Below are 24,802 nucleotides of genomic sequence, written 5' to 3'. Positions count from 1 at the left end.
ATAACCGTGAAAATTTCGTCCTCATTAATTTTGCTTATGATTCTCAGGGCCTTAAACATCTCAATCAAGTCTCCTTTAAGGTGCCTAGTTTCCAAGCTCTGCAACCCACATACTCAAAGCATTTTGCCGATCTCACCAGGCGAGTTACTTGTCTCTGGACCCTTTCAAGAAGCACAATGTCTTTCTTTCGGTGCGGTCTCCATACTTGAACACAGTATTCCAAGTGTGGTCGAACAAAAGCCTTATATAATGGGATTATGACGTTCTTATCTCTACTAGCAATTGTTCGATACATCATCGATAGGACACCATGGGCCTTCCCTGCAACCTGTCTGCGATGCTCGAAGAACTTCATGTCTGACCGAATCTTAACACCCAAGTCCCTTTCCTCCACTACGGGCTTTAGTTCAACTCCGCCAAGTGTATAAGTTATTTTTGGGTTATTGTTCCCCAGTTGCATAACCTTACACTTTGCTGGATTAAAGAATAGCTGCCATTTTTCTGACCATCCCTGAAGTCTATTATTATTATTAATATCAATTTATTTCCAAATAAATGTCCCTTTACAACTATGCTGCTAGAGGACACGGGTTACATGATAATAATGAATAAATAAATATTGCCATACTATTTACAATCTACGTATAGAGCACTCAAATGAATTGATACAATACATGATCTGCCAGAGAGGCAGATCTGTACGTTTTGTCCTTGCAGAACTTCTGACAGTCAATAGATAACCTGTTAAATATTTCCATTGAATTAAATAGAAACATGATATCCAGGGAGGTCATACTGCGCAGCTTGAATCTGAATGGCAGTGCACTGATATGAGTTCTATTGCGATCTGACGGTCTAGCAATGATATCCTAAATATCAGGTGAGCTTAATTTTCCGGAGAGAAGCTGGGAGTAGATCGAGGTTCCTGGAGATTATGTACTTCCAAGGTAGCATATTTAGATTAGAGAGCATGACAGATTTTGAGATTGTAGGTGGTAGGCATGCAACCTTATTTATCCATTTTAAAATCCAGTATTCCAGGGATAGGAACCTGGTTTGGTAAGATGGAGGTGCCGAGGACCATATCGTTGAGGCATACAATGGAATTGGGGTTATGTAACGGAGAATATAGTTAGTGATAAGATGTGGGTTAAGGAAGTTGGAGATTCCTGTTTCACTGCCTATATAGCAGCATGTGTTTTTTTCCTGAGTGGCATTAAAATGAGGCAAGAACGTACAGTCTTTGTCCCAGGTGAGGCCCAAATCTTTATGCTGGGTGACTTTTTCAACTAGGGAGTTGCCAATCATGATGTTCACATCGTTTATATTTCTCTTTTTGGTTATAGTAAGTTGAGCAGTTTTTTCGTTGTTAATGGAGAGCCCAATCGCGTTAAGGTAATTTACAAGTTGTTGTAACTGTCGGTTGGAGATCACTGTGGTAGACTGGAGAGACTGGTGGCATTTTGTAACAACAAAGAACTTTATATCATCGGCAAACGTAGTAAAGTTAGCATGATTTGCAAGGAATAGTTCTAACAATGCGGCAAAGAGGACGGCAGAGAGAACACCCCCTTAGGGGAGCTCTCTGGAGCAGATAATTTGATGATGATTATGATCTCTTATCCACAGGGTCTTGGTCTGTAAGAGCTTCTTAAGGGGATCTAATAGATGACTAAAGATTTTGAAGTAATCGCCCAGTATGGCGCATAGTGCAGGAATAGACATATTGTGGAAAGTCGCCCTCATTCTGAAGAAGGTAGAGTAGTTAATGATTGCTGCTTGGCGGCGATCATTAACTACTCTACCAATCTTTACATAATCTGCAAATTTAGACATCATGCCCTCTATCCCTTCACCGATGTTATTTATGAAAATCAAAAACAACAGTGGTCCTAATAGTGATCCTTGGAGAACCCCACTTCTTACATCAATCCAATCTGAGGAATAACCATTTATCATAATTGATATTGTTGCTTCCTGGCTGGAATTTAGTTTGAAACCAACAATTGTTTAATTTTTTACCAGGTTCTTACAGTTCAGTTGGAAAATATATGAGACAGTGATACTCACGAGTACCAGTTTCTTTTCTTTAACAATCCACACAGTGAACTGTTAAAGAATGGAAACAACTGAAAATTTCGAACTCACTGATAACTCAACGAGGTTGCTTTTTACAAAATGAATATCAACATTATGTAATGAATGAAAACCCCATTTTCGCCTTTCACGGTCTCTATCGATTTAGACCAGTGACCCTTAAAGATAGAAGCGGTCTCTTTTAAAGATATATTCACGCGGTTCACAGTAGCAGCGTGCTTGTTTGGAAGTACAGCAACTCTAATCAAACCAAAGGAGTAATAATAACTTATCTTCTTCTACGTGATGGGTTAGTTGTTCTCAGGATATATAGGTGAGATTTTTATTTTGTCCTCGGTTTTCAGTTGTTGTTGTTATTTGATTTTTAGGAGCATTAGCAACTAAGGCCATATTGCTCCGGGGATATGCAGTGTTCATTCCCTGACCTTTCCGCATCCTCCGTATATGGTGGTCACGGGCTTGAACCCCGGTCTAATCAAGAAGCGTGTGCTATGCACTGCTGCTCCTGCCCACCTGGCTACGGAGGCGCCCTCCGTTTTCAGAATGTCATCTCCAGTTTCCCTCAATAACAAGCAAATCAGCAGGAACGCTCACACAGAATTCTTAAAAATGAATACAAGCATTTTTGGGCATATTCAAGGACTTCTCGCAGAACTATGCTCTCCCATGAGAGATGGCTTATCGACAGGAATGAAACAGAAGAAGAAAAAAAAAGTTCAAATTTCCGCCACAATGGGAAAAACGGCCCTGCACATATGTAAAAGTTGTCATTTACTTCAAGACACGCTGCTTACGCAAATGACATCCTGTTAGACGAAAGCAGAAAGGCCAACACCACCATCAATAACCATTATGGCTCTTACAAAAAAGGAACGTGCTCTTTTAGTAAAACTGTTCTACCAGAATAATATAAACGCTAATGCAGCACAACGTGAATATCGGAAACTTAAAGGTTTGAGTAAAGGACCTTTGACATTGTCAGTGGGTCTTCGAAAACTAATAAAGTAATTTGAAGCGACCAACCGGGGAGTTAGATGTAATTCCAGGCAGAGAACCAGACGACCACGTATCGAACCGGAGGTAGTGGATGAAGTGGCGGTTGCAATGGTCAGAATGCGAAACACTACCAGTCAGAAGTGCCTACCAGAGGTGTGTCAAGAGACTTGAACCTTCCTTGGTCTACTGTACGTAAAGTGTTTCGAATAATTTTACGTTGGTTTCCGTACAAGACTCACGTAGTGCAAGAACTACTAAAGTCTTGTGATCAGCAACAACGAATAGACTTTGCTCTACGATTTCTGGCTCGTATGGAACTTGACGATACATGGTCTCAAATGATGTTGTGATCTGATGAGGCACATTTCACTCTTCATGGGGCTGTAAATGCACAAAACTCCGAATATTCTCGTCCATCTGCTGTGCATGAAAGACCACTACAAAGTCCATACGTTACAGCATGGTGTGGATTCACAGCAGGTTTATAATCGGACCATTTTTCTTTAAAGGGTCTACACCTCATGCTCCCCATAAGGTGTACGGTAACTAGTGCACGGTACTGCGCTCTTCTAAGAGATTACTGCTCTGCACGAAATGCTTGGAGACCGTAGTGTTCAGGCAAGATGGTGCCCCTCCCCACGTTGGTAGACAAGTGAAGGAACTGCTCCTTCAACATTCGGAATGATCGCATCATTTCTAGAGACTTTCCGCAGTTATGGCCAGTTCGATCACCAGATCTCAATCCCTGTGATTTCAGGCTATGGGGATACCTGAAAGACAGAGTTTACCGTGGCGGTATACAGACGCTTGTCGATTCGAAAGCAAGCTTTAAACAGCGTGTAGCCAACATCTCCAATGAAATGCTACGCGAAACTCGCACGCAGTCCTCCGTTTTCAGAATGTCATCTCAAGTGAAGAAAAGCACGTAGAACAATATCTGTAGATTTCTAAGTTCTGTTATTAAAATCTAATCCTAAGTTAAGTATTCTCATCTTTACAGTGCCAATTTCTCCCCTGGTGACGGAAATTTTGAACTATTTTTTTTTCTTCTACAAATCGCTTCCCCATACCCTATTTGACATACCTACCGATTTTCACGGCGCTATCTCTAACCGTTTTGACACTAGGACATCCTGAATATGGAAACTTATTTTATAACCACCCGTATACTGATCTGGTAATCGCTATCTTCAATATGATCAAGGGCTATTCTATTTCTATTGCATGTAACTCTGCAGTATCTATGATAGCATCTTGTGGAATCTTATTTAAGTAGAAGAATAAGAGAAATTTACCTCGCTATTGTGTGTAGAACACTTCGTTTGAAAGAAGTGAATGAAATAGTTAACAAGAGTTTAAAATATGATTTTGATAGCATAAAACAGAGCTACAATGCTCAATACGTTCTACTTCAATATTTGTAGAAGAATAAGAGAAATTTACCTTAATATAGTACGTAAAATAGTTCCATTAGATACTGTTTTGTGTGAAAGGACGACAGCTAATCTCACATATGATTCTGACTTGGAGCCATCTGTGTAGATTGGCAGATGTCAGAATACTGCACTCAATGTGATATAAAAAGTTACTGGTAGACAGCTAGAGGTCTGGCAGCCTTCTCTCACACCTTCAGAGAGAGGTTACAAGTTGGTAAATGGGCATGCCAGGGTGAAAGGTATGCCCAGTCTTGCTGACTGGGCAACGTTGTCTACAGCCCTTGGATTCGAATACAAAACGATAGATTGGAAGTCAGACGAGAGTGATTTATAGATTTTTCCACAGTGGCTCGAAAACTGATTCTCACAGGCAAGTGTCATTGTCTGGCAAGGATTTCAATTTAAAAGCATGCTCTAAGGACAACTGAGAGATGGTCCAATCGCTTCGACGTAAAGGCTTTGGACAGGATATGTGCGAAATGCTCCAATCGCAGTCCGGGTGGCCTGATGATAGATTCGATCTAACCACCCGAAGTACTCTCTGGTATAGGAGCATAAACCTTAGAATCACAATCAAGTATGGAAGGGACAAAATCTTGTTAGAGATGAAGGGTACAACGATCTCCACCCCCAACGAAGTTGACGAAACGGCACGAAGGATGTTAAGACCTTTGACGCATCTTGTCCTTAGCTGACGAATAGGTTCTAGAAATGTCAGCTTATTTTCAAAAATGAATCCTAGGAATTTGACTTCTGTTACAATTGGGATGCTGTTTTGCCTAAACCTTAATTCTGGGTCAGGATGAAGATTACGTTTGCCACAAAAATGTACAGTACACAAACGGTCTTCTCATGTTGAGGGTCTGTGCACGAATTTTGTATGTTAAAATCATCAAAAACAAATCTGCATCGTTTACGTAGCACCCAGCCATTCCCAAAAATCTATAAATGAAGTTCAAACTTGGCTTACATGTCACCTCTCCTGTAATATTCCTACCTTTTCAGAGGCGATTTCAACATGCCTGTCCCTAGATATGCAGATGCCAGGAGTTACCTCATTATCTCGCTCGAAAACGTGCACCTGGAATGTCTTGAAACACCGCCCATGAAAGGAAATCAAACACTAGATCTAGTATTTGATAACATTCCTGGCCTTGATCTTATTGCATCCAACTTCCAATCTGCATCGCATCACAAGCCGTATCAAAATGAATATAAAGAAACCTTAACAAAAAATTGTGTTTTCTATTAAATTCCTAAAGCAAGATTCAGTCATGAATTCTCTCACTTCAACAAACTGGGAAAACTTTTTATCCCTCCCGGTTGATGTTGCTATTAGCTGTCTAGCTATGCATCTGAAGGCTCTAGCACTTTAAGGAGCTTTCAAAAAGATCCGAATCAACAAATGGAGAAACGAGCACAGCCATCATCAGAAAGCAACGAGTATATAGGAAACTGGAAAAAATAGCAGTCCCTTCAAGAATTCATTCAGTACATAAAAGGAGCTCGCTTCCTTAAACTCAAGAGACAAGCACACTATCGTCTTCGAACTAATAAATTCCGAAAATCAAAGTGTCTATTTGTAAAACCAGCAAAAGATTTGAGCTGGATAAACAGTTGTTTTATTCATGGGAGGAAGTTATTTTGTAGACTTTACGACAGATAACGATAGTTCATATATCATCCTTTCCATCCCCGTTTCTTCTCTTTCCTCCATAGTACTTATTAAAGAGAACTGCATTAAATTTATTAATGGACTGGCAAATAAATCCACTGTGTGTCGGATGAATTCTCGGTATTCACAATTAAAAAAATCAGCAGTTTTCATAGCTGATATCTTACTTAGCATCTTTAACAATATCTTGTGAAACACAAAGAGAAATGAGAGAGGATTATCTCATTGAGACAGGATTTCCGACCTATCTTAATTAGTGTTCCTTTCTTAAACTATTTGAAAAGGCCACATCTGCATTCCGTGATCACTGGGAGACCTAGTATTAACAATCTTCTTGAAACACTTCCGCATAGAGGTAGTCCTTAACAAAAAAAAGCCCCAACTATACAATCTTTCTTGATATGAAGTCCGCATATGATAGAATCTTGGTGCTCACTTTAACAATATTAGAAAATTACTTCCGAATAACTGGCGCTCTTCTCGCGGTTCTGAGAGAGTTCTTATGAGAGGTATCTCCTTGTCACTCATCAACAGTTTGAGTGCTGCTACCATCTTCAGGAATTCCTCAAAGGGGAGTTTTGTCTGCTGCCCTTTTTGCAGCAGCGTTGCAATCACCACTTCTTGCAAACAGCGTGACATTATCGTATGCAGACGACATTATTATTTTTTTTCACCTGTGCCAAACCAGAGGAAGCAAATATTGGATATCGACAGCTACTTACAGTCAGGCTGGAAATAAATCCATCTAAATGAGCAGAGATGACCTTCAGTAAAATGAGGAGGGCAATTCCTCTACCGTTTACTATTGGCGGCGTCTTAATTCGGAAAGTCGATTATCACAGAGACCTCGACTTGGTATGGGACAGAAAACTTTCCTTCCAGCATCATTTAGAGAAGCAAAAAAACTTTTTTTACTGCCCTTTGGTTTACTCGACTGGTAGAATTTCACGATATAAACCTAGTCACAAAATATGCGCAGAGTTGCATCACCCCGGTTGCTCTTTACGCCTCAGTGATTTGGGCATCGGCTCCACCAACATATCTGAAACAGTATATCAGGCTGGAGCACTGGATACTAAGATGGCTTAACCAAATACCTGGAAACCCCCACACCATCTGCAAGACGACCTTGCTCTCACTCTTGAAAAAACCCCGTGGATGCTTATAATTACCACCAGGAACCTAGGCACCCTTGCTCAACCTATAACGGGAAGGCTTGATTATCCAGACTCAAAGCAACTTAAAGCTAACAGAAGAATTACAAACCAAGAGAGAGAGAGAGAGCAGCTCCCCAAGATCATCTGTACTGTCTGGGTAACATTTTCCCAGCTAACCACTCAAATTTGTCAACGACACTGATCTTCGGAGGATTTGCGAAGATAAAAGTCATGGAAAAGTTGTTTTTGAAGAAACCTACGATATGCTACAAGTCTGAAAGAAAAAACGCCTAATGAACTTATACGCAGTAAAAGAATAAGTTAATAGATAACCAATTATTAAGACTTACGTGGAACCCGTACTACAAAGTGTTAAGATTAACAATGTGGAGTCTATATTTTAAGTAATTAAATTTATTTATTTATTGAATAATAATCGCAGAATTAACATACCAATTGGGTGGTATCGCACTCCAAGTAGAGGAGAAAGAAAAAGACCTGAAGATAATCACAGATTTCTGTCAATGTTATATTGGAAAGGAATTTTGCACGCAGGGACAAGGCAAAAGTTGGCCTGCATCTTGAGTGCTGCATATAGATGTGGTAGCCTCGTTTCAGGAAAGATGTGGATCCGGTGGTATGAGTAGAGAAGGGCAACAAGATTAGTAAGGACATAAAACCCTACTCTTGCCAAGAAAGAATTCAGTTCTGCAAATTTAGCATCTGGAAAACTAATCCACCAGCAAGAATACCTGAGTAGTGTTTAAGGTCTTAAATGAATTGAATAAATTAAATGCAGATTGCATCCTAAGTTTTTCTCGAATAACACACATATAAGGCGACATTAATTTAACTTAAAAGGATGGTTGCAGTTTAGAAGGATGCGCAAAAATTTTCGTCCCACAAGAGCGACTGATTTTTGGAACAAACTTCCACCTGATGTAGAATAATTCAAGGAAGAATTAGATAAATTATTAGAGGGGATGAACATATGAGATGGGCAGTGTTTTTTTTTTTTTTAATGCCATATAAGCTTGCTTGTTTCCTTGCATGAATTTCCACTACTTAATACTAACGCATTCATCTACCAATTACTCAGAAGAATGCGTGCATATCGTTAATACGTTTACACCGAACGCTGTTAACTGCCCCACGAAATATTACAAACTGTTTTCTCTCCTGTTGCCTACAATGAAGATCTAAGAAAATATACTCCAACTGTAATTATAAAAATTATTTTAATAAAACAAAAAAGGATTAGAAATGTAATTTACATTCAGTCAGCATTTCAGGAAAAAAAAAAAAGCAAGGGTTTAATTATAAATTTATGAATATGTATAAAAGAGCGTGTTTGTAGCGAGTTGTTCTTATAATCACACTTGGCCACGCATTTGTAATGAAAGCAATCAAATTTTCAGGCTTCGACATTAAACACAGGCTTGTGAATTAAGCAGTTTTGCATTGGTTACAATTGGACCTGATCTGGTTTCTAGATGAGAACACTTGCTCTATACCTATATTAAAATAATTATATGTTTGAGAAATAATGTTCAAGGTTTACAATTCTTATTCCTATTATGATATCTTATCCATTTGTATTTCTTTTTTTTTTTTTTTAAGGAAACAGATCTAGAGAATATAATAACCACTGGCCAATCGCAAATATTTTGCACTCAGTTCCATAAACCCTAGAGCGGACCCCTGCTTATTTCATAATTTGCATGGCAATTCATCGAGAGCACTCTCTGTTTGAGGGGTGTTATGTTATCTCTCAGCCTCTGCTGACCGAACACGATCAATATGACCTATTTTATTAACATAATTGGCCACATCGATCACGTTCAGTCAGAAAAGGCTGAGAGATAAAGTGCAATTACTATTTGCAACTACATAACACAAACAGCCGTACAGAAATATTCAGCAAAGGTTCAAATGTTTACAGGAACGATTTACGTCTACCGTGGTTGTTGCCCACGTCATTGCTAACACCATTGATGACTGTATTATTGTTAAAAATTACTGGTAAATTACTTTGAACAGGCATTTAGCAGTATCAGCTATTGATAAACAGTGGTATGCCATTTATACAACAAATTTCCAGCATAAGCTGGAAATTTGTTGTATAAATGGCATAATCGGAAACATAATCGGACATTATAAAGTCCGATTATGTTTCACCTTTCTCATTCTTTCAGTAAAACGTAATCCACCTGATATTATTAATGGGAGAGAACGGATCCCGATCGAGGTATAGAAGACCCTGAAGGAACTCGGTTAAATGAACGAGGGCGTATATTTTCATTGATATGGGAAAAAACGGGGGGGAGGCAAAATACAAAATTCTGAGAAGAACAGAAAGCTGGATCTCGTGTTTACTTTTAAGCAGCATGTTGTGGCTCTTTGGAATAAACTGCCTGCCACGGTGGTCGAGGTAGGGAGTTTGGTAAAGTTTAAAGCTGAAGTGGATTGCTACTTTTTGACCACCGAAAAAAAAGTATGAATGTAATTTTTTGTTTTGTTAGATGCAGATTGCACCTTTTATCCATTATAATACTAAAACTTTAGGTGATAAAGTTTATCTGGCCTCCAATTCCACTAACTAATGATTATCCCTATCCTAAATACTCTCCCCCTTCAAAGGACACTATTACTAGCATGATCGACAAGTCGCCACAAGAGCGACCATGAACAAACCTTACTAACATAATCGACAACTCGTACTATTATCGATGTTCTTTTTCTGATCAGCAGAAATGTTTGAACCTTTGCCAAAATCTCTGATCATTTAACAGTAATCATTTTTTCGTTTTAAAGTTAAAATATTAAAGTACAAAATTAACAGTTGACTCACCTATAAGACTTCCGATCACAAGTTCAATCCTGCCTTGCTGGATACCAGCAAGAGAAGAGAAGATGTCAGGGGAACCATTTCCAAATGCCAGTAAAGTCACCCCCTGAATTTCAAATAAATGCAGTTATGGAAAGATTACACTAGAATTGGAAGTTCGGTATTCGAAAAGAATCCTCTAATATTAGAATTTAAAGTACCTGGAGTAGTTGAAATGTGCAGTAACCCACTTCTACAAATATATTAAAGATTATATTGTCGATATAATACAATAAAGATTTATTTAAAATTTAGTTGAGTAGCAATGAAGCCTAGAAAATCTAAACTGTCCAATAAGATACTCCCACATTTTGAGAGAGAGAGAGAATGATGCGTTTCTTGAAACCCACTGGGAGTTCCCTTTTCGTTGAATCGTGTGTAACATGTAAATAATTTGTTTTATTACATTAATAATTCCTTAATTACTAGGTAACCCCTTATCTAAAGTTGGATGACAAATTCCTAGATATAGCGGCAAATCTTTTTCTGGCTGAACTCCAGTTTTGGGTGCACCTTGTCACTGCGTTGCGGGCATGGCCAAATTCGGGACGGATTCAAGCAAAATAAGTATGGGTTTTTTAATAGACTCATTTTTGGCTAGTGAAAAAAGGTTAGGTTAGTTTACGCGAGTAATTCGGGACGGATCAAGCAAAAGAAGCCACTTCCTCCAGAGTTGTACCCATTATCTGGAGTATAACCCTTTTTCTTAATACACGCTCAAAAAGAGTCGTTTCTTTTATGGTCTCATGTGAGAAAGAAAGAGCATTTCCTGAAAATAAAATGTCCATCATTTGTTTAGTTTTGTAAGAGTGGATCTTACATGATCTGGTGTATTTGGGTCTAGGCAGGTGAAAGAGTAAGTAAAGAAGGTTTAATTCAGCATCAACTAAAATATTAGTATACATTTAAGTGTTCTAAGTGATAATGTCACTTAGAACAACTCGAAGTTTGACAAAAGGGGAGATTAAGAGCTCAGGCCTAGATAATGGTGACTAAAAGGTTCACTTAAAATTGACAAAGGGACACCACACCAGAAATAAGAGCAAGTAAGGAGCCTGGCATAAACCAAGCAACAGGAAAGGATTAATGGTCACGCCAAATCAGTGAAGGCCCGTGACAAATTGTGGAAGAGGGCTGTTGTAAGCGATTCTCTAGGAAGGCTGTAGGGAAGAAATTTTAAAGACAATAAGAAATAGCAATAAAGAATACGCTATTCTTAGTAACAAAATCGGCGGGAAATAAAAGTTAAAAGAAAGGAATTCGACGCGATTGGTGGCGATGAAGGACGAACGAATAGATGAGAGAGAAATTAACATGTGATTTTGGGGGAAAAAGATAGGAGAGAAGACAGAAGTCGGAGCACAGTCGAGTCATAGTCTGAGTGTAGGTCGAAACAAGATCGGTGATGTGAGAGAAGCAAAAGAGAATAATGATAGTGAGTGTAAAGTATGATAATTATGTGCCTTACAGTGAGAAAATCTCCAAATAAAGCGATGTCCCTACGGAGAGATGTAATCTATGGGAGAAGTGTGGAGCCGGCCCTTTATGGTCTACCACAATCCGCCAGCCGTACAGCCTACTAAACTGGAATAAAAGCCATCTCTTAGATGTAATGATCGTCAATCACCAGAGGACCTTCAGAAAGGTGGAAGCAGCAGTAAATACCCAAAGGAAACACCAACTTAGGACAAGGCAAGAGCAAGATAGAAATAAAGTAAGTGGACTGTTACTTTCATGCTATATAAGCCACAAAGTAAATTCCAAGGCATAAATATATATATATATACACACACGTGTGCGGGCTTGAAAATGGACAGTATAGAAAGAGTGTGGCAGCAGAAATGGAAATCGTAAGACAGCATAAGTGAATGTACTAGAACTAAGGTACTTGTATGTTTGTATACAGGGTGTCTCAAAAATATTGGTAAAAACGTTTAGGGGAGGTAGGTAACATCTAAAGGAATGTGAATCGCATAGGAACCCATAACCGGAAACGTCACGGGAAAGTAGTAGAAGAGGCACAAGAAGCAGAAATGACACAAGACAGTAATTAGTGGCAAACATTTATTTGACATAATATTAACAATGGAGTACGAGATGGATGCATTTCATGATCTTACAACAGATGCTCGAAGGTTCCACCATGAGACGCGATGCATGCGTGACACCGACGCAGAATGGATTGGCGGACACGGTCGAACACACCTGGAGTTTCTTTGGCAGTATCAGCAGCGCAGACGAGTCTCGCCACGAGATCCATTTCCGTCTCCACAGGCGATTCATACATGATAGATTTGAGGGCCCCCCCCCCCCACAGAAAGAAATCAAGGCTCGATAAATCAGGTGAGCGTGGGGGCCAGGCAATGGGTCCACCACGGCCAATCCATCGACGCCCAAAACGCCTGTTCAAATGGTCACGAACACACCTTCCATAATGGGCAGGCGCCCTGTCATGTTGAAACCAATTGTTTCGTCTCACATTTGCTGGAACATCGTCAAGTAACCCTGGTAGAACTTGTTCAAGAAAGATCCGATAATTAACGGAGTTCATGCGGGATGGTAACAGATATGGGCCGACTAAGCAGTCACTGACCATACCTGCCCACACATTTATTGCGAAGCGATGTTGTGCCGCACACCGTGTGGGTTGCCGTGAGCCCATACATGAGCATTGTGCTGATTGAATAAGCCTTCCCGAGTGAAATAAGCCTCATTCGTGAACAAAACATAGGCTGGAAAATCCAAGTCTCGAACACTTTCTTGGAGAAACAAAAAGCCACACGTGCAGGATGATCTTGGGGGAGCAGTAACTGAACCCTTTGGAGATGAAAGGAATCGTGGTGCCAGACACGCTGTACACTGCAACGATACACTCCTAAGGCAGAGGCAACGGCACGTGTGCTGGTAGTAGGATTATTCTGGACGGCATTCAACACACTTTCTTCCATGGCGGGAGTTCGCGTCGAACGTGGTCTGCCCGCACTACTCCTGTTACCTCTAAATGACCCATAATCGCACAAATTTTGATGCACACGCGCAAACAACAGTGGTCCAGTACATGTCTGTCTGGGAAGCGTTCTCCATAAATTCGTTGAGCGGCTCGTCCATTGCCCTCTGCTAATCCATTCATTAGGTGCATGTCTGCCAGCTCACAGTTTGTATATCAATGCATGCTCTTCGTGCGGCGACTACTGCTTGAATGAGTAAACCAGAAATTTTCCCTCTCGCGAACTGATGAACAGCGCCGTCTACCAACTTACGGTGACGTTTCCGGTTATGGGTTCCTATGCGATTCACATTCCTTTAGATGTTACCTACCTCCCCTAAACGTTTGTACCAATATTTGTGAGACACCTTGTATATGCATATATTAAGGCTCTTGTATCCCTGTGTAATAGGTTGAGTGCTTTAGATAAATGAAATGTTAAGAGAAACGATTAAGGCCAGACTTACACAAAAGGAGATGGTTATGTCAGGCATCTGAGAATAACCCGATGAATTTATGTTAATTTAAAGTTGCGACAAACGTTAGGAAGAGCAGAGTCAGTTAATGCTTTATTGAAGGGAAAATTTTCGCAAATTAAGAAACCTGACACTTATAGGATGTTTTTCGTACCGAAGGTAGAAATTAAAGCAGATCACAGCTTGTTACACACATCTAGCCAATATATTAAGTATTTAGAAATAGGATAAGTGGAATTTGTATTAAAATTGAATTGGAATGGCTTCAAGAGTAGAAAATTCCCATAATGTTAGAAGGAATTATATATATATTTAGTAAGGTAGCCTAACCTGTTATAGGGCAAGAATAAATAGTAGAATTGTTAAAGCATGCCTATGTTGTTCACCAAGAGAAGGTAAACCCAATGATATAACCAGATTAGAATCTGCTGGTATAATGTTTGACCTGTCCTCACTTATATATATTATGACATGTATTAAAGCTGTTTCAAAGGTATTATAGTTGTTTGTAATTATTCAGACTTAGACACTGGCTTGCCGACATAATTAGGTTCTATCAAAACCGAGGGAAATCACAACGCCCTCTGGACCGTTAAAAGTCTGATTTAGTTACTGCAGTGAGGTAGCGTAAGTGGGTATCAGAGGTTTGAGGGAACTTCGCTTTATTACTGTTTATCTCATGTAATTGAGTAAGCAAACCAATAGAGAATACAATAATAATAAAGAAAAAAATAAGACCTTCCCCCCCCCCACAGTTTCATTCGTTTCTCGCTCGCACTGCATGTGTCCAATACTCAGTAGCATAATTTGCTTATTATCATTCCTAAAGGCAAAACATGAAAAGGATACGGCAACATTCTGGGACATTCCAAGACTCTTGGATATGACAAAGAGTGAAGGACAAAGGCTACAGAAAATAAAGACTACGTTATTCTCTCGAAATGGAAACATAAAAGTGTAACTCACAAAAAAGTCTGCAGCACATTTTAATTAGAAAAGCAAAAACAAGCTCGCTACTTACAAATCGTTTGCGGTTACTCCCAAACCAACAAATAGTAACAACAACCACAACACCTGAAAAAATAAAGTCCTGCGTTATACTATATTAATAAAAATTAATGTCTGATTATTTGAATAATACGCTTATGTATGAATTATAAGTAATATTAAATAAAAATCATAATAATAGCTGAAATATTTTGCAATGTTCAAAGCAATAGCGACTGAAATCTTTTTAGCTGTCCGTTATACACAGACTACTCAAATACAGCTGAGTAACTCTTATTTGAATATTGTCAATAAATTCTGGCAGCAGATTTAGAATTAATGGAAGTAATTTTAGACACTTTTTTTTCCTTCTGCCACTCGTTATCTTACTTTAACTCTTACTAACACGACTATTGCTAAAATTGTTTCTGCCAGAAAATGACACTATACTGCAAAGCTTTTAAAAGATATGTAAACTACTTACGCTTATTCCAACAGCCCACGATTCCCCATTTGGACCTAGAGCACAATACATTGTCGTTATGTAGTCAACGTAGCCGATATCACTTCTACATCCCTCCAAATTCTGAACAAATTTACAACGAAGAGATGCATTTAGAAAGTTCACGTCTCTGCACTGAAAATAAACGCAAAAATCAACCTTTCACTTTGTAAAACTGTTCAATTTGCCTTAGGCATTGCGTGCTTAATTTCGTGTGTTACAAAAAAGTTCGTTTTCTTCGAAACTATCAAATATCAATTAAAACAAGAAAATCAAAATGGCGACACCACTCTACATCAAGTCATTTCCAATACAGACTAAAGCTGTTTCTACTAAAGACAAACCACCTAGCGGCGAAATTTTAAAAAAAATAAAATACTACTCAGAAGATAAATAAGAATAAGATAAATTTGTACCATACAAAATGAGATCATTCAAACGAATACGAATTAATTTATGAGTTCTTAATAAAATTACACCTTACTAAAAGTCAAGCCCACCTCTCTAATTGCCGAAAATTGGGTGACCAGGAAATATACAAATATTTTGGTGTGTAAAGGTGATTATCAGTTAGCCTAGCATTAATTTCGAATGTGGACCCTGAATGAGGGAAACTCAGAAACGACTATTAATTGCCAGTCTACAGTTGGCAATGGACTAAAAAGATTAAAGTCCGGAAGTGATAGTGAGCCATAGCCAAGTAAGGCTATGGTAAGGCCAGATAAGCATAAAATATTGAATGTCAGACGCACCTTGAGACGGCTTGTTAGTTCATCTCACTGTGATATCCAGAAAATTTGATTTTGGAGTTGGAGAGACCAGAGGCAAATCTATAAATGTTTCCACGATATGTAGTGAACCGCATACCATGAATTTGCATTAAAGAGCTGCAGCCCACAAACCTTTCATAAGGCTTTTAAGAAGCAAGCAACTTACTTTCGCTAATTCGAACAGTACACGGTTCTTCATTTTGGATCTAGCATAGTCAGTGAATTCAGTGGTGTGATTTGGTTAGTTGGTTGGTTGTTGTACGATTTAGGCGCATCAGCAACTTAGGCCTTATTGCGCCGTACATAATATGTCTGTAAATTTCGTGTGTTGCTGTTTCCTGGACAAAAAATCGAGTTTGCACTAAAAAACCATGCTACCCTCCTCAGACCGACTAATTCAGCCACGTTGTGAAAAAGGCCCTTAAAAATTGCTTGCGTCACTCAGGTATTTTCCTTGCAAACTAAGGTCTTTTCCTCCTGGTGTGGGCAGTGGTGCAGAGACAGTCCGTTGTAATAAGGGGTGGCTAGTAGATGTATTTAACATTGAGTGAAGGTTCTGTTTGGAGAGTAATGACAGTAGAATCGATATGTAGCGACGCTTTCATCAAGGAGGTCTTCTGCGAGTATTCAACAAATTCATACAAAGCGAACGCTAGGAATCTGATATTCACGGCCCATCTCATATGATAACCATTCATCACTAGATTTTGTTCAAGGTAATCTCACATGTAAACATTATATCGAAGCTGTACTTAGAGTTGTCATTTTTCCAAACGTTTTTGGCAGGAGAAATACAGACAGAGAGAGAGAGGGGTCATGTGGTCATCCCAGTCATTGGTCAACGGTATCAATGGTTGAAAATACGCTGCTCCGTTCAAAATACACTGCTTGACAAAATTAACATAACAAAATGTTTTTCAGGAATATTTTATTGTGAACAGTGTCGATATAATAGACATCCTGGTATGCAAATTCCAAGTATCCATTAGAAGTCGATCGACCATCTTACAGAGCCTCACATTATGCAAATTATTCATGCCTATAAAAACACGAGTTCTGATACATCACTTCATTCCCGGTTTTTTTTTTTTTTTTTTTTTTTGGCTGGTTCAGTGCGATAGCCACATCTCTAATACTCTGAATGGCAAGTCGTTGTCGTTTAGATGATTCTTTCAACTGGATAGCTGTTGGACGACTTGAAGCAGACACTCGCAGGTGGAGGTGGCAAATTGGCTTAATGTGTCACCCAGTGTCGTCTTAACACTACGGAAGCAGTTTCAGGAGACTGGAACCATTACAAGAAGAGCTAGCCAAGGTGGCCCGAGGGATACGTCAACCAGAACAGACCGCTATCTGGCTCTAACAACAAGAGTTGTTGAAACCCTGCTATGACTTTCATCAACTTGAAGTTGCTGCGGCCACAGGTGAAAAATATTTCCATCCGGACTGTGTTAAGAAGGCTCAATAGAAGTGGACTCACGCAAGGGAGCCAGTCTTTTGAATCCCATTAACTTCGTCTGCGCGGGTAACACAGTGGTATCGTCACCGTCCTGCCCTTACAGGGTGGAAAAGGCCCGGGTTCGAATCCCGTCGATGATGTGAGGAAACTTTAATGGGCTTTGGATTTTTTCACTCCGTGGCTGAGTTAGTCGGTCTCAGGCGTAGATAACAAGGTTTTGTCCCCAGAAACTGGGGGTTTTCGTCCAACAGTCAAATCGACCAGAGAACGCACGCAATTTACACACAAAATAAATATATGGGTATTTATTAGAAATAATGGGTGGCCCTAATATAATAATTTGATTTCATTTCATTTCATTTGATCCCATTAACTTCAAACCACCGCAGATCTCGTCGAAACTGGTTACGTCATCATGTGACTTGGAGCCCTGACAAATGGAGAACAGTTATGTTCGCTGATGAGTTTCGTTTTAGCCTAAAAACAGATTCTGGATATTATTTCATCTGGAGACAACGAAGAATATGGTTTCTCCAACATCAGAGAAAGGGACACTTACAGTGGAGGCGGAGTTCTCGTGTGGGGGTGGAATAATGAGGAGTGAGGATCTCTTCTCGGTACCACCTCATAACTACGCAGAAGTACAGAGAACAGATTCTCGAACCCTATGTGCGATTTTTTTAGGGATACAGTTGGCCCAAATTTTTCTTTTCACGCACGACAATGTCACTGCACATAGAGCTCAAGTGGAGAAGGAATATCTTGGAACTGAAGATATCCAACGGCTGCCGTTTCCAGTGCGATCACCAGAGTTAAATCCGATCGAAAATATATTTCCAACGTCGAAGACTATTGGGCTTTTAAATGATATTATAACTTTCTGCCTGGTTGTTGTATATACTTGAATTTGAATTTAAGAAGTGGCAATTATTTTGACTTAAATTTTATGAACAAATGTTTGATCCGCAACGTTTCCAATTTGGCGTCAAGTAGCAAATCCCCTCAATTACGGAAACCTCCAAGCTGGATATAAAAAGAGGAAGAGAACATAATTATGCATAGCTTGTTTTGTAATAATTGTAATAATAAAATAGTATTTCCTTGTTGACAAATTCGTCCTAAAAAAAAAAATTCAACTACCCATGTTTATTGTGTCTGTAAATTGCGTGTGTTCTCTGGTCGATTTGTGTGCTTTGCTGGACTAAAAACTCCAGTTTTTCCAAGGGGAAAAACCTTGCTATCAACCCCTGAAACCGATTAACTCAGCCACTGAATGAAAAAGCCCATTAAAGTTCCTCGCATCGACGGGACTCGAACACAGCCTTTTCCACCCGGTTTGGGGGGGGGGGACAGTGACCATACCATTAAGTTACCCGGGTAGACGAGTTCATCCTAAAGCTAATACAATTAAGTAACCACTTGTTATTTTTTTATACAGGGTTATCGAAAAATGTGTCCGTGATTTCCCTTTTAATTATCTTCGGAAATATTTGATCGATTGCTGTGAGCGTAGCAGTAAACGTTGTAACTCATTAAGTTTTATTTGACACCTCAACAATGACCTTGGCTGCGCCGTGAGTGTGCACAGAATGACCCCTACGCGCATCGCCTCAGTCAGTGTCAGTAAGATGGCGACCGTGCAACAGAAAGCGCAGTGTGTATTGTGCTGAATTTAAATGTCATAACAGTGTAACGTCAATACCGACATACTTACAGACAAGATGTGCCAACAGACAAGACTATAATACGTTGGTTTAATCAGCTTAAGGAAACTGGCAGTGTAGATATTAAGAAATCTCCAGGCCGACCACCAACGTCTGAAGAGAATGTGGAGCGCTTGAGGCAGTCTTGCTTACGTAGTCCGAAGAAATCCATCGTTCGTCACAGCCTGGAGCTTGGTATTGCAAAGACCACCATTCAGAATGTGCTTCATAAACGACTAAAACTGCATGCATACAAGATTCAACTCAAACACGAAATCAAACCTGAATACCGTCCCAGACGTACTGAATTTGCTAGTGCCACGTTAAATGAGATTGACAATGATGAAACGCATTTTGTTTAGTGACGAAGAAACCTTTCACATAAATAGATGTGTTAATTGTCACAATTGTACAATTTGGAGGTCAGAGCAATCAAATGAAGTGCGCCAGTATGTACGTGTGATACTCCTAAAATAAACGTATGGTGTGGACTAATGCACGATCACTTGCTAGGCCCATTTATGTTTGCTGAAAGGACAATCACTGGCAACATTTATTTGGATATGCTTCGGCTTTGTTTTCCCTCAAGTTGAAGACATAGAAAGAGAGAAAGGAGTTTCTGTGATTTTTCAGCAAGATGGCGCACCGCCTCATTTCAGCTGTAATGTGCAGAATGCCCTAAATGACACGTTTGCTGATCGTGGGATCGGAAGAGGTGGACCTGTGCCTTGGCCTCCAAGAAATCCTGACCTGACACCATTATACTTTTTCTTGAGGAGCTACCTAAAGAACATCGTCTACTCAGAAAAGATTAGCGATCCGCACCATTCAAAAGAGAGGATTACAGCTGCAATAGCAACCGTTAGGCCGAAATTGATTGAGCGCACATGGACAGAGATCGACTACCGCTTGGATGTTTGCCGAGAAATGAACGGTGCTCGTATTGAAACATACTAAGATATGAAGTAAAACTTGAGATGTTCCTGTAGATATTAACAAATAAATCAATTGATTGAGTATTTGCTTCGTTATTTTATCATGAAATCACGGACTCCTTTTTCGATGACCCTGTATATAAAACTGTTTCTACTCCACAAAATGCACACGTTCTGCTCACCAATTACTCTAAGAAGAGAAATTATAGGACTCACCTGAGCTCCACTGAATATATCATCTTCAAAGTCGCTGAAATTCATACCTGAAACAATTTTACCTTTCACGTTAGAAAATATTGGATGTAAAAGTGTGGCTTAGGTCCTTGTTGGGAATACATCTACAGAAAGGAAGGCCTTCTGCAGATAATCTAGAAATAGTTCTGCATATAAATAGGGACAGGACTAAAAAATGTAAAATCTTATCTCATTCTCAGCAACACAGGTGTAAGTTATGAGAAATAGATGCTTTGTCATACAGACAAGCATCCTTATCTGAGAAACGGGGCCCTTCATCTAAATAAAATTTGCTCCTAAATGTTCAGGTCATGTTTTTATCTTTCATTGCTTGCAAATGACGTCACATATCGATGGAATTTGCAAAATACTCTATTTTTAAAGTAACATTAACGTAATTAGTAATAAGACTAATCGGTCCTGGAATACAATATAGAAAATTAAAAATGCAAGCAAACATAAATTGCTTCTGATGTGATTATCAAAACATTCTACGCGGACAGAACAAACACCAAAAGTTTCATGCGTTAAATTAATGGTTGCCAATGTTTGCTTAGCTGATATACAAATCACATGACCCTAACAACCAGACATATTAAATGTTTTATTAGTACCTTAGGTTATTTCTTCTGGCCTCTGTAAACAGCAATCCTTCTAATTTATCAACCATTAATTACTCTTTTCTAGAAAAACATGCTTCTTATCGCCCCTGCCGAAGAAGGACCTTGATGCACTAAGGAAGTGTGACCTTGAATCAAATGGAATGCAAACAGGTGTTAACCCAAAAAAAGTACGAAATACAGTAATTTATAAATTCCAACAATCCAATTTATAAATTTCTTTAAAAAAAAACAAAAAAAAGCAGTATTATTTTAAAATATACTGCTTGGCCACTTTATTAGGATCCTGAACTCATAGCAGGTTGGACTGCCATTGGCCGAATTACTGCTCCGATATGAAAGTATTGAAAAGCGGCACGCCCCAGTTGCTGAAGTAACTTGAGAAAAGGGCTGCGCTGACGAGCACACTTTTCCAATTCATCTAACAAATACATAACAGGATTGAGATCCGCGAATTGGATGGGCAAGGGCAGATGCTTGAAGTCTTCCATGTTCGTCAAACCACTCTTTGAGGTGTTTAACTCCACGGATAGTTGCACAGTCATCTTGAAAGAACAAAAGTACTTCTGTACATAGGGATAAACATATAACATGTAACTTTGTAGGGCGTACTTCATTCCCAGCGGTAATCAGATGTGTTTTGACATGAAGGCCTTCAGTGGAATCAGAGAACTAAGGATATGCCACGAAAACATGCCCACATCATTACATCTCCAACAGTCCGCGCGGGGTAGCACAGTGGTTAAAATCGCCATTGTTGCCACACCGGGCGGAAAGGGCCGGTTTCGAATGCAATCAACTATGCAAGGAACATTTATAGGCTTTTTCACTCCGTGGCGCCTCAGGCGAGGATACAACGAGTTCTCTTCGGGAAATTCGGTTTTGCGTCCAGAAAGACAGGCAAATCGAACCAGAAAACACGTGTAGTTTATGGAAATATTACATATGAGCAGATGACTTCGTTTTCACATGGCCGAAATATGACCCTTTACTTTTTTTTTTATCTCCTACAGCAGCTTGTACTTGGGAGAGGATTGCACAACATGATAGTTCCAGTGCCTCGGTAGTTTCCTCCATATGTGCACATTTACAGACATATTATATACGGTGCAGTGAGGTCTAAGTTGCTCATGCTCCTAAAACGCTACAAAACTAACAACCACAGCCTCCATATGTGCGCCCTTCTGTCAGCACTTTAAAGCTAAAATCGGGGTTCACAAACCGCACGACTTTCTTCCAATTCTTTCGTCGTTCTTCGCGTTCTTGGCACCGACACAGTCGTATTTTCTTTTCTGTCCGAGATCAGTGGCTTCCGTGGAGGTCTTCTCTCGCAGTGGATATCTTGTAAGGTTCTATGGTTACTAAAGCTTACTAAACCTTGTGATGTTCCCCGTATTAAATGCAGAGACTAATTGATCCGTCGATTGTGCGGCAATTACACTTAACAATTCGTTCAGACGTTGAGCACCTACTTCCGCCTATTTGTCCTTTTGGCCTTTAGATTATTATACTACCTAACACGAATTTTACCTCCAGCAAATCAATAGTTGTTTCTGGTGACCAAGAAAAAAAATTGGGCTCCACATACCTGTTATATAACTTGTACAAGGAACTTAAGGCTGTGGTTATATGGCAAGCTGAGAGAATTACCTTTTGCCGTCCCTATGGTGTGGCGCGAGCCCAAGAATCATTTTGACGACTGCTATTTCTGCATGACAAAAATAAAAGGTATTTCCAAAAAGAGCAAGCACCACATCAAATATCCCATCAGCAATTAGGCCAGTGCCACACGGTAAAGAACTGCGAGTTCCTGTGCCACCAAAATCTTGGGATATTGGAAGTAGTGATGAAGGTACAGAAGAAATCGTTTTACTAGATGTCGCGGAACCATGTACTTCACATGATTTGGATTACGAGCCAGAAAAAGAAAAGACCCCCACACTACATTGAATAAGAAGAATTAAGTGACTTGATCAGAGACTTGGGCTTACCCCAAAGAGAAATCTGAATTACTCGGATCCAGACTACAACAGTGGAACTTACTCGCCAAAGGTACGAACATTACAATATACCGTAAGCGAAATGAAGAGTTTTCAAGATACTGTATTTTGCAATGGAAAACAACATGAGTGTCTGCAAAGACGTCGTTGGTCTGATGCACGAACTGAACATTGATCACAATACCTCTAAATAGCATTTGTTCATTGATGCCTCAAAGCTCAGTTTGAAAGCAGTATTGCTTCATAATGGAAATACTTTACCATCAATTACTCTTGTTCATGCTGTTGGCCTAAAAGAAACTTACGATATTATGTCCCAGATCCTTGCTGCTATACGTTACAATGATTGTGGTTGGAATATTTGTGGTGATCTCAAAGTGATTGGACTGCTTGTCCAATCATTTTAAGATCACCAAGGTGGTTTCACTAAATACTGTTGTTTCCTGTGTGGGATAGTCGTGCAACAGCCAAACACTACGTCGTACAACACTCGGATAAGAGAGATGAATATATTCCCGGCAAAAGCAATGTAAAGCATGTTCCATTGGTTGATCCACAAAAGGTTTTTCTTCCCCCTTTATACATCAACCTTGGACTGATTAAGAATTTCACTAAGGCATTGGAAAAGAAAGCAGAGGATTCGCATATTTACTGAAAATGTTTCCGAATTTATCTCATGCAAAGCTGAAGGAAGGAATTTTCATAGGTCCTCAAATAAGAAAGATTCTAAAAGATGAAGAATTTCAAAGAAACCTGAATGATATTGAACTGGCTGCATGGAAATTTTTCAAGTCTATGGTACACGGATTCCTCGGAAAGAGAAAAGAAGAGAACTATGAGAAACCGGTGACAAACTTGCTGAAATGTTACAAGAACACGGGATGCCGAATGTCATTGAAAATGAATTTCCTTCATTCCCATCTGGATTTCTTTCCTGAAAACTTAGCAGATGTCAGTGATGAACAAGGAGAGCGCTTCCATCAGGAAGTATCTGCAATGGAAAACCGATACCAAGGTCGCTGGGACTGTGCCATGATGGGAAGTTACTGTTGGTTCCTTAAAGGGGAAAGCAATCTGGAGAATAAAAGGAAATCATTGAGTGGGAAACATGTCTAAGTAACATATATTGTGTGTAAGTGTAATAATTGCGACCATGTATGCTGATATTTTATAAAAACAAGGTATTTAAAAAATTCATGCATATATCTTTTGATGTAGACGTGACAGAAGTAAAAGATTGATATTTTCATAATCAGGACATTAAATTTGTTCAATGTCCAGGGGTATGACAAAAAAAAGTTTTGTCGGATATTGTTATTATTATTTTTTTAACTTGTAGCTTAGTGATCCGTAATCTTTGTTCAAGTCTGCCAGACTGGTCTTCCATATGCGTTCCTCTTGACAGACTACGTCGAAAAGGCTGAGATGCGTTTAATTACTATAAAGGGCACCTATTTCATTTGTGAGCCCGAACCCTATGTTGTTATTAATTTAAGCATTTGATCAAGTAAAAGCTCTTACGGAATCTCATATGCAAATAAGATATTCGATTTGGAGAGAGTACATTTGAAACCAAAAAAATTTACAGAAACATTAAACTGCATACATTCAAGCATACAGCCAAAACTGATGTACTTAAAAGTGATGGATCTACCGAAATAAATATTAAATTTCAACTTTCTCTTTAATGCTCTAAGGAGAATCCACAGACCATTTCTCAATGTTAAATGATTGCATCAGTTTTTGCTGCTTGGTTTTGAACTGTTGGAATGAATCCTTGGTATCTAGTAATTACACCCACAGTAAGTTCGACTTCACCTCTATATCAGAAATGCTATACCACCAAAGTTCAAAGTATTTTATTAAAGTTTTGCGGGCTCCA

The 24,802-nt window shown here is 39.3% G+C and overlaps 1 protein-coding gene across 1 annotated transcript in view; it reads right to left on the bottom strand.

Annotated features, from left to right (window-relative positions):
- LOC150085831 (mitochondrial sodium/calcium exchanger protein-like) overlaps positions 1-20,327 on the bottom strand; it is a 66,691-nt gene extending 46,364 nt beyond the window's left edge. The window contains exons 1-5 of the mRNA XM_090374710.1: positions 20,283-20,327; positions 15,182-15,334; positions 14,732-14,784; positions 14,560-14,617; positions 10,213-10,315 (exon numbers count right to left, since the gene is read on the bottom strand). Of these exons, the coding sequence (XP_090230836.1) occupies positions 10,213-10,315; positions 14,560-14,617; positions 14,732-14,784; positions 15,182-15,334; positions 20,283-20,327 (412 nt within the window). The remainder of the gene's footprint in view (positions 1-10,212; positions 10,316-14,559; positions 14,618-14,731; positions 14,785-15,181; positions 15,335-20,282) is intronic.
- Positions 20,328-24,802: the final 4,475 nt, after the last annotated feature.

The sequence above is a fragment of the Mastigoproctus giganteus genome, chromosome 5, assembly GCF_048544385.1.
Source record: "Mastigoproctus giganteus isolate SK-2022 chromosome 5, ASM4854438v1, whole genome shotgun sequence".
Taxonomy (NCBI): domain Eukaryota; kingdom Metazoa; phylum Arthropoda; class Arachnida; order Uropygi; family Thelyphonidae; genus Mastigoproctus; species Mastigoproctus giganteus.
Note: the sequence above shows the minus strand (reverse complement) of the source record. Positions and strands in the feature narration are given on the sequence as shown.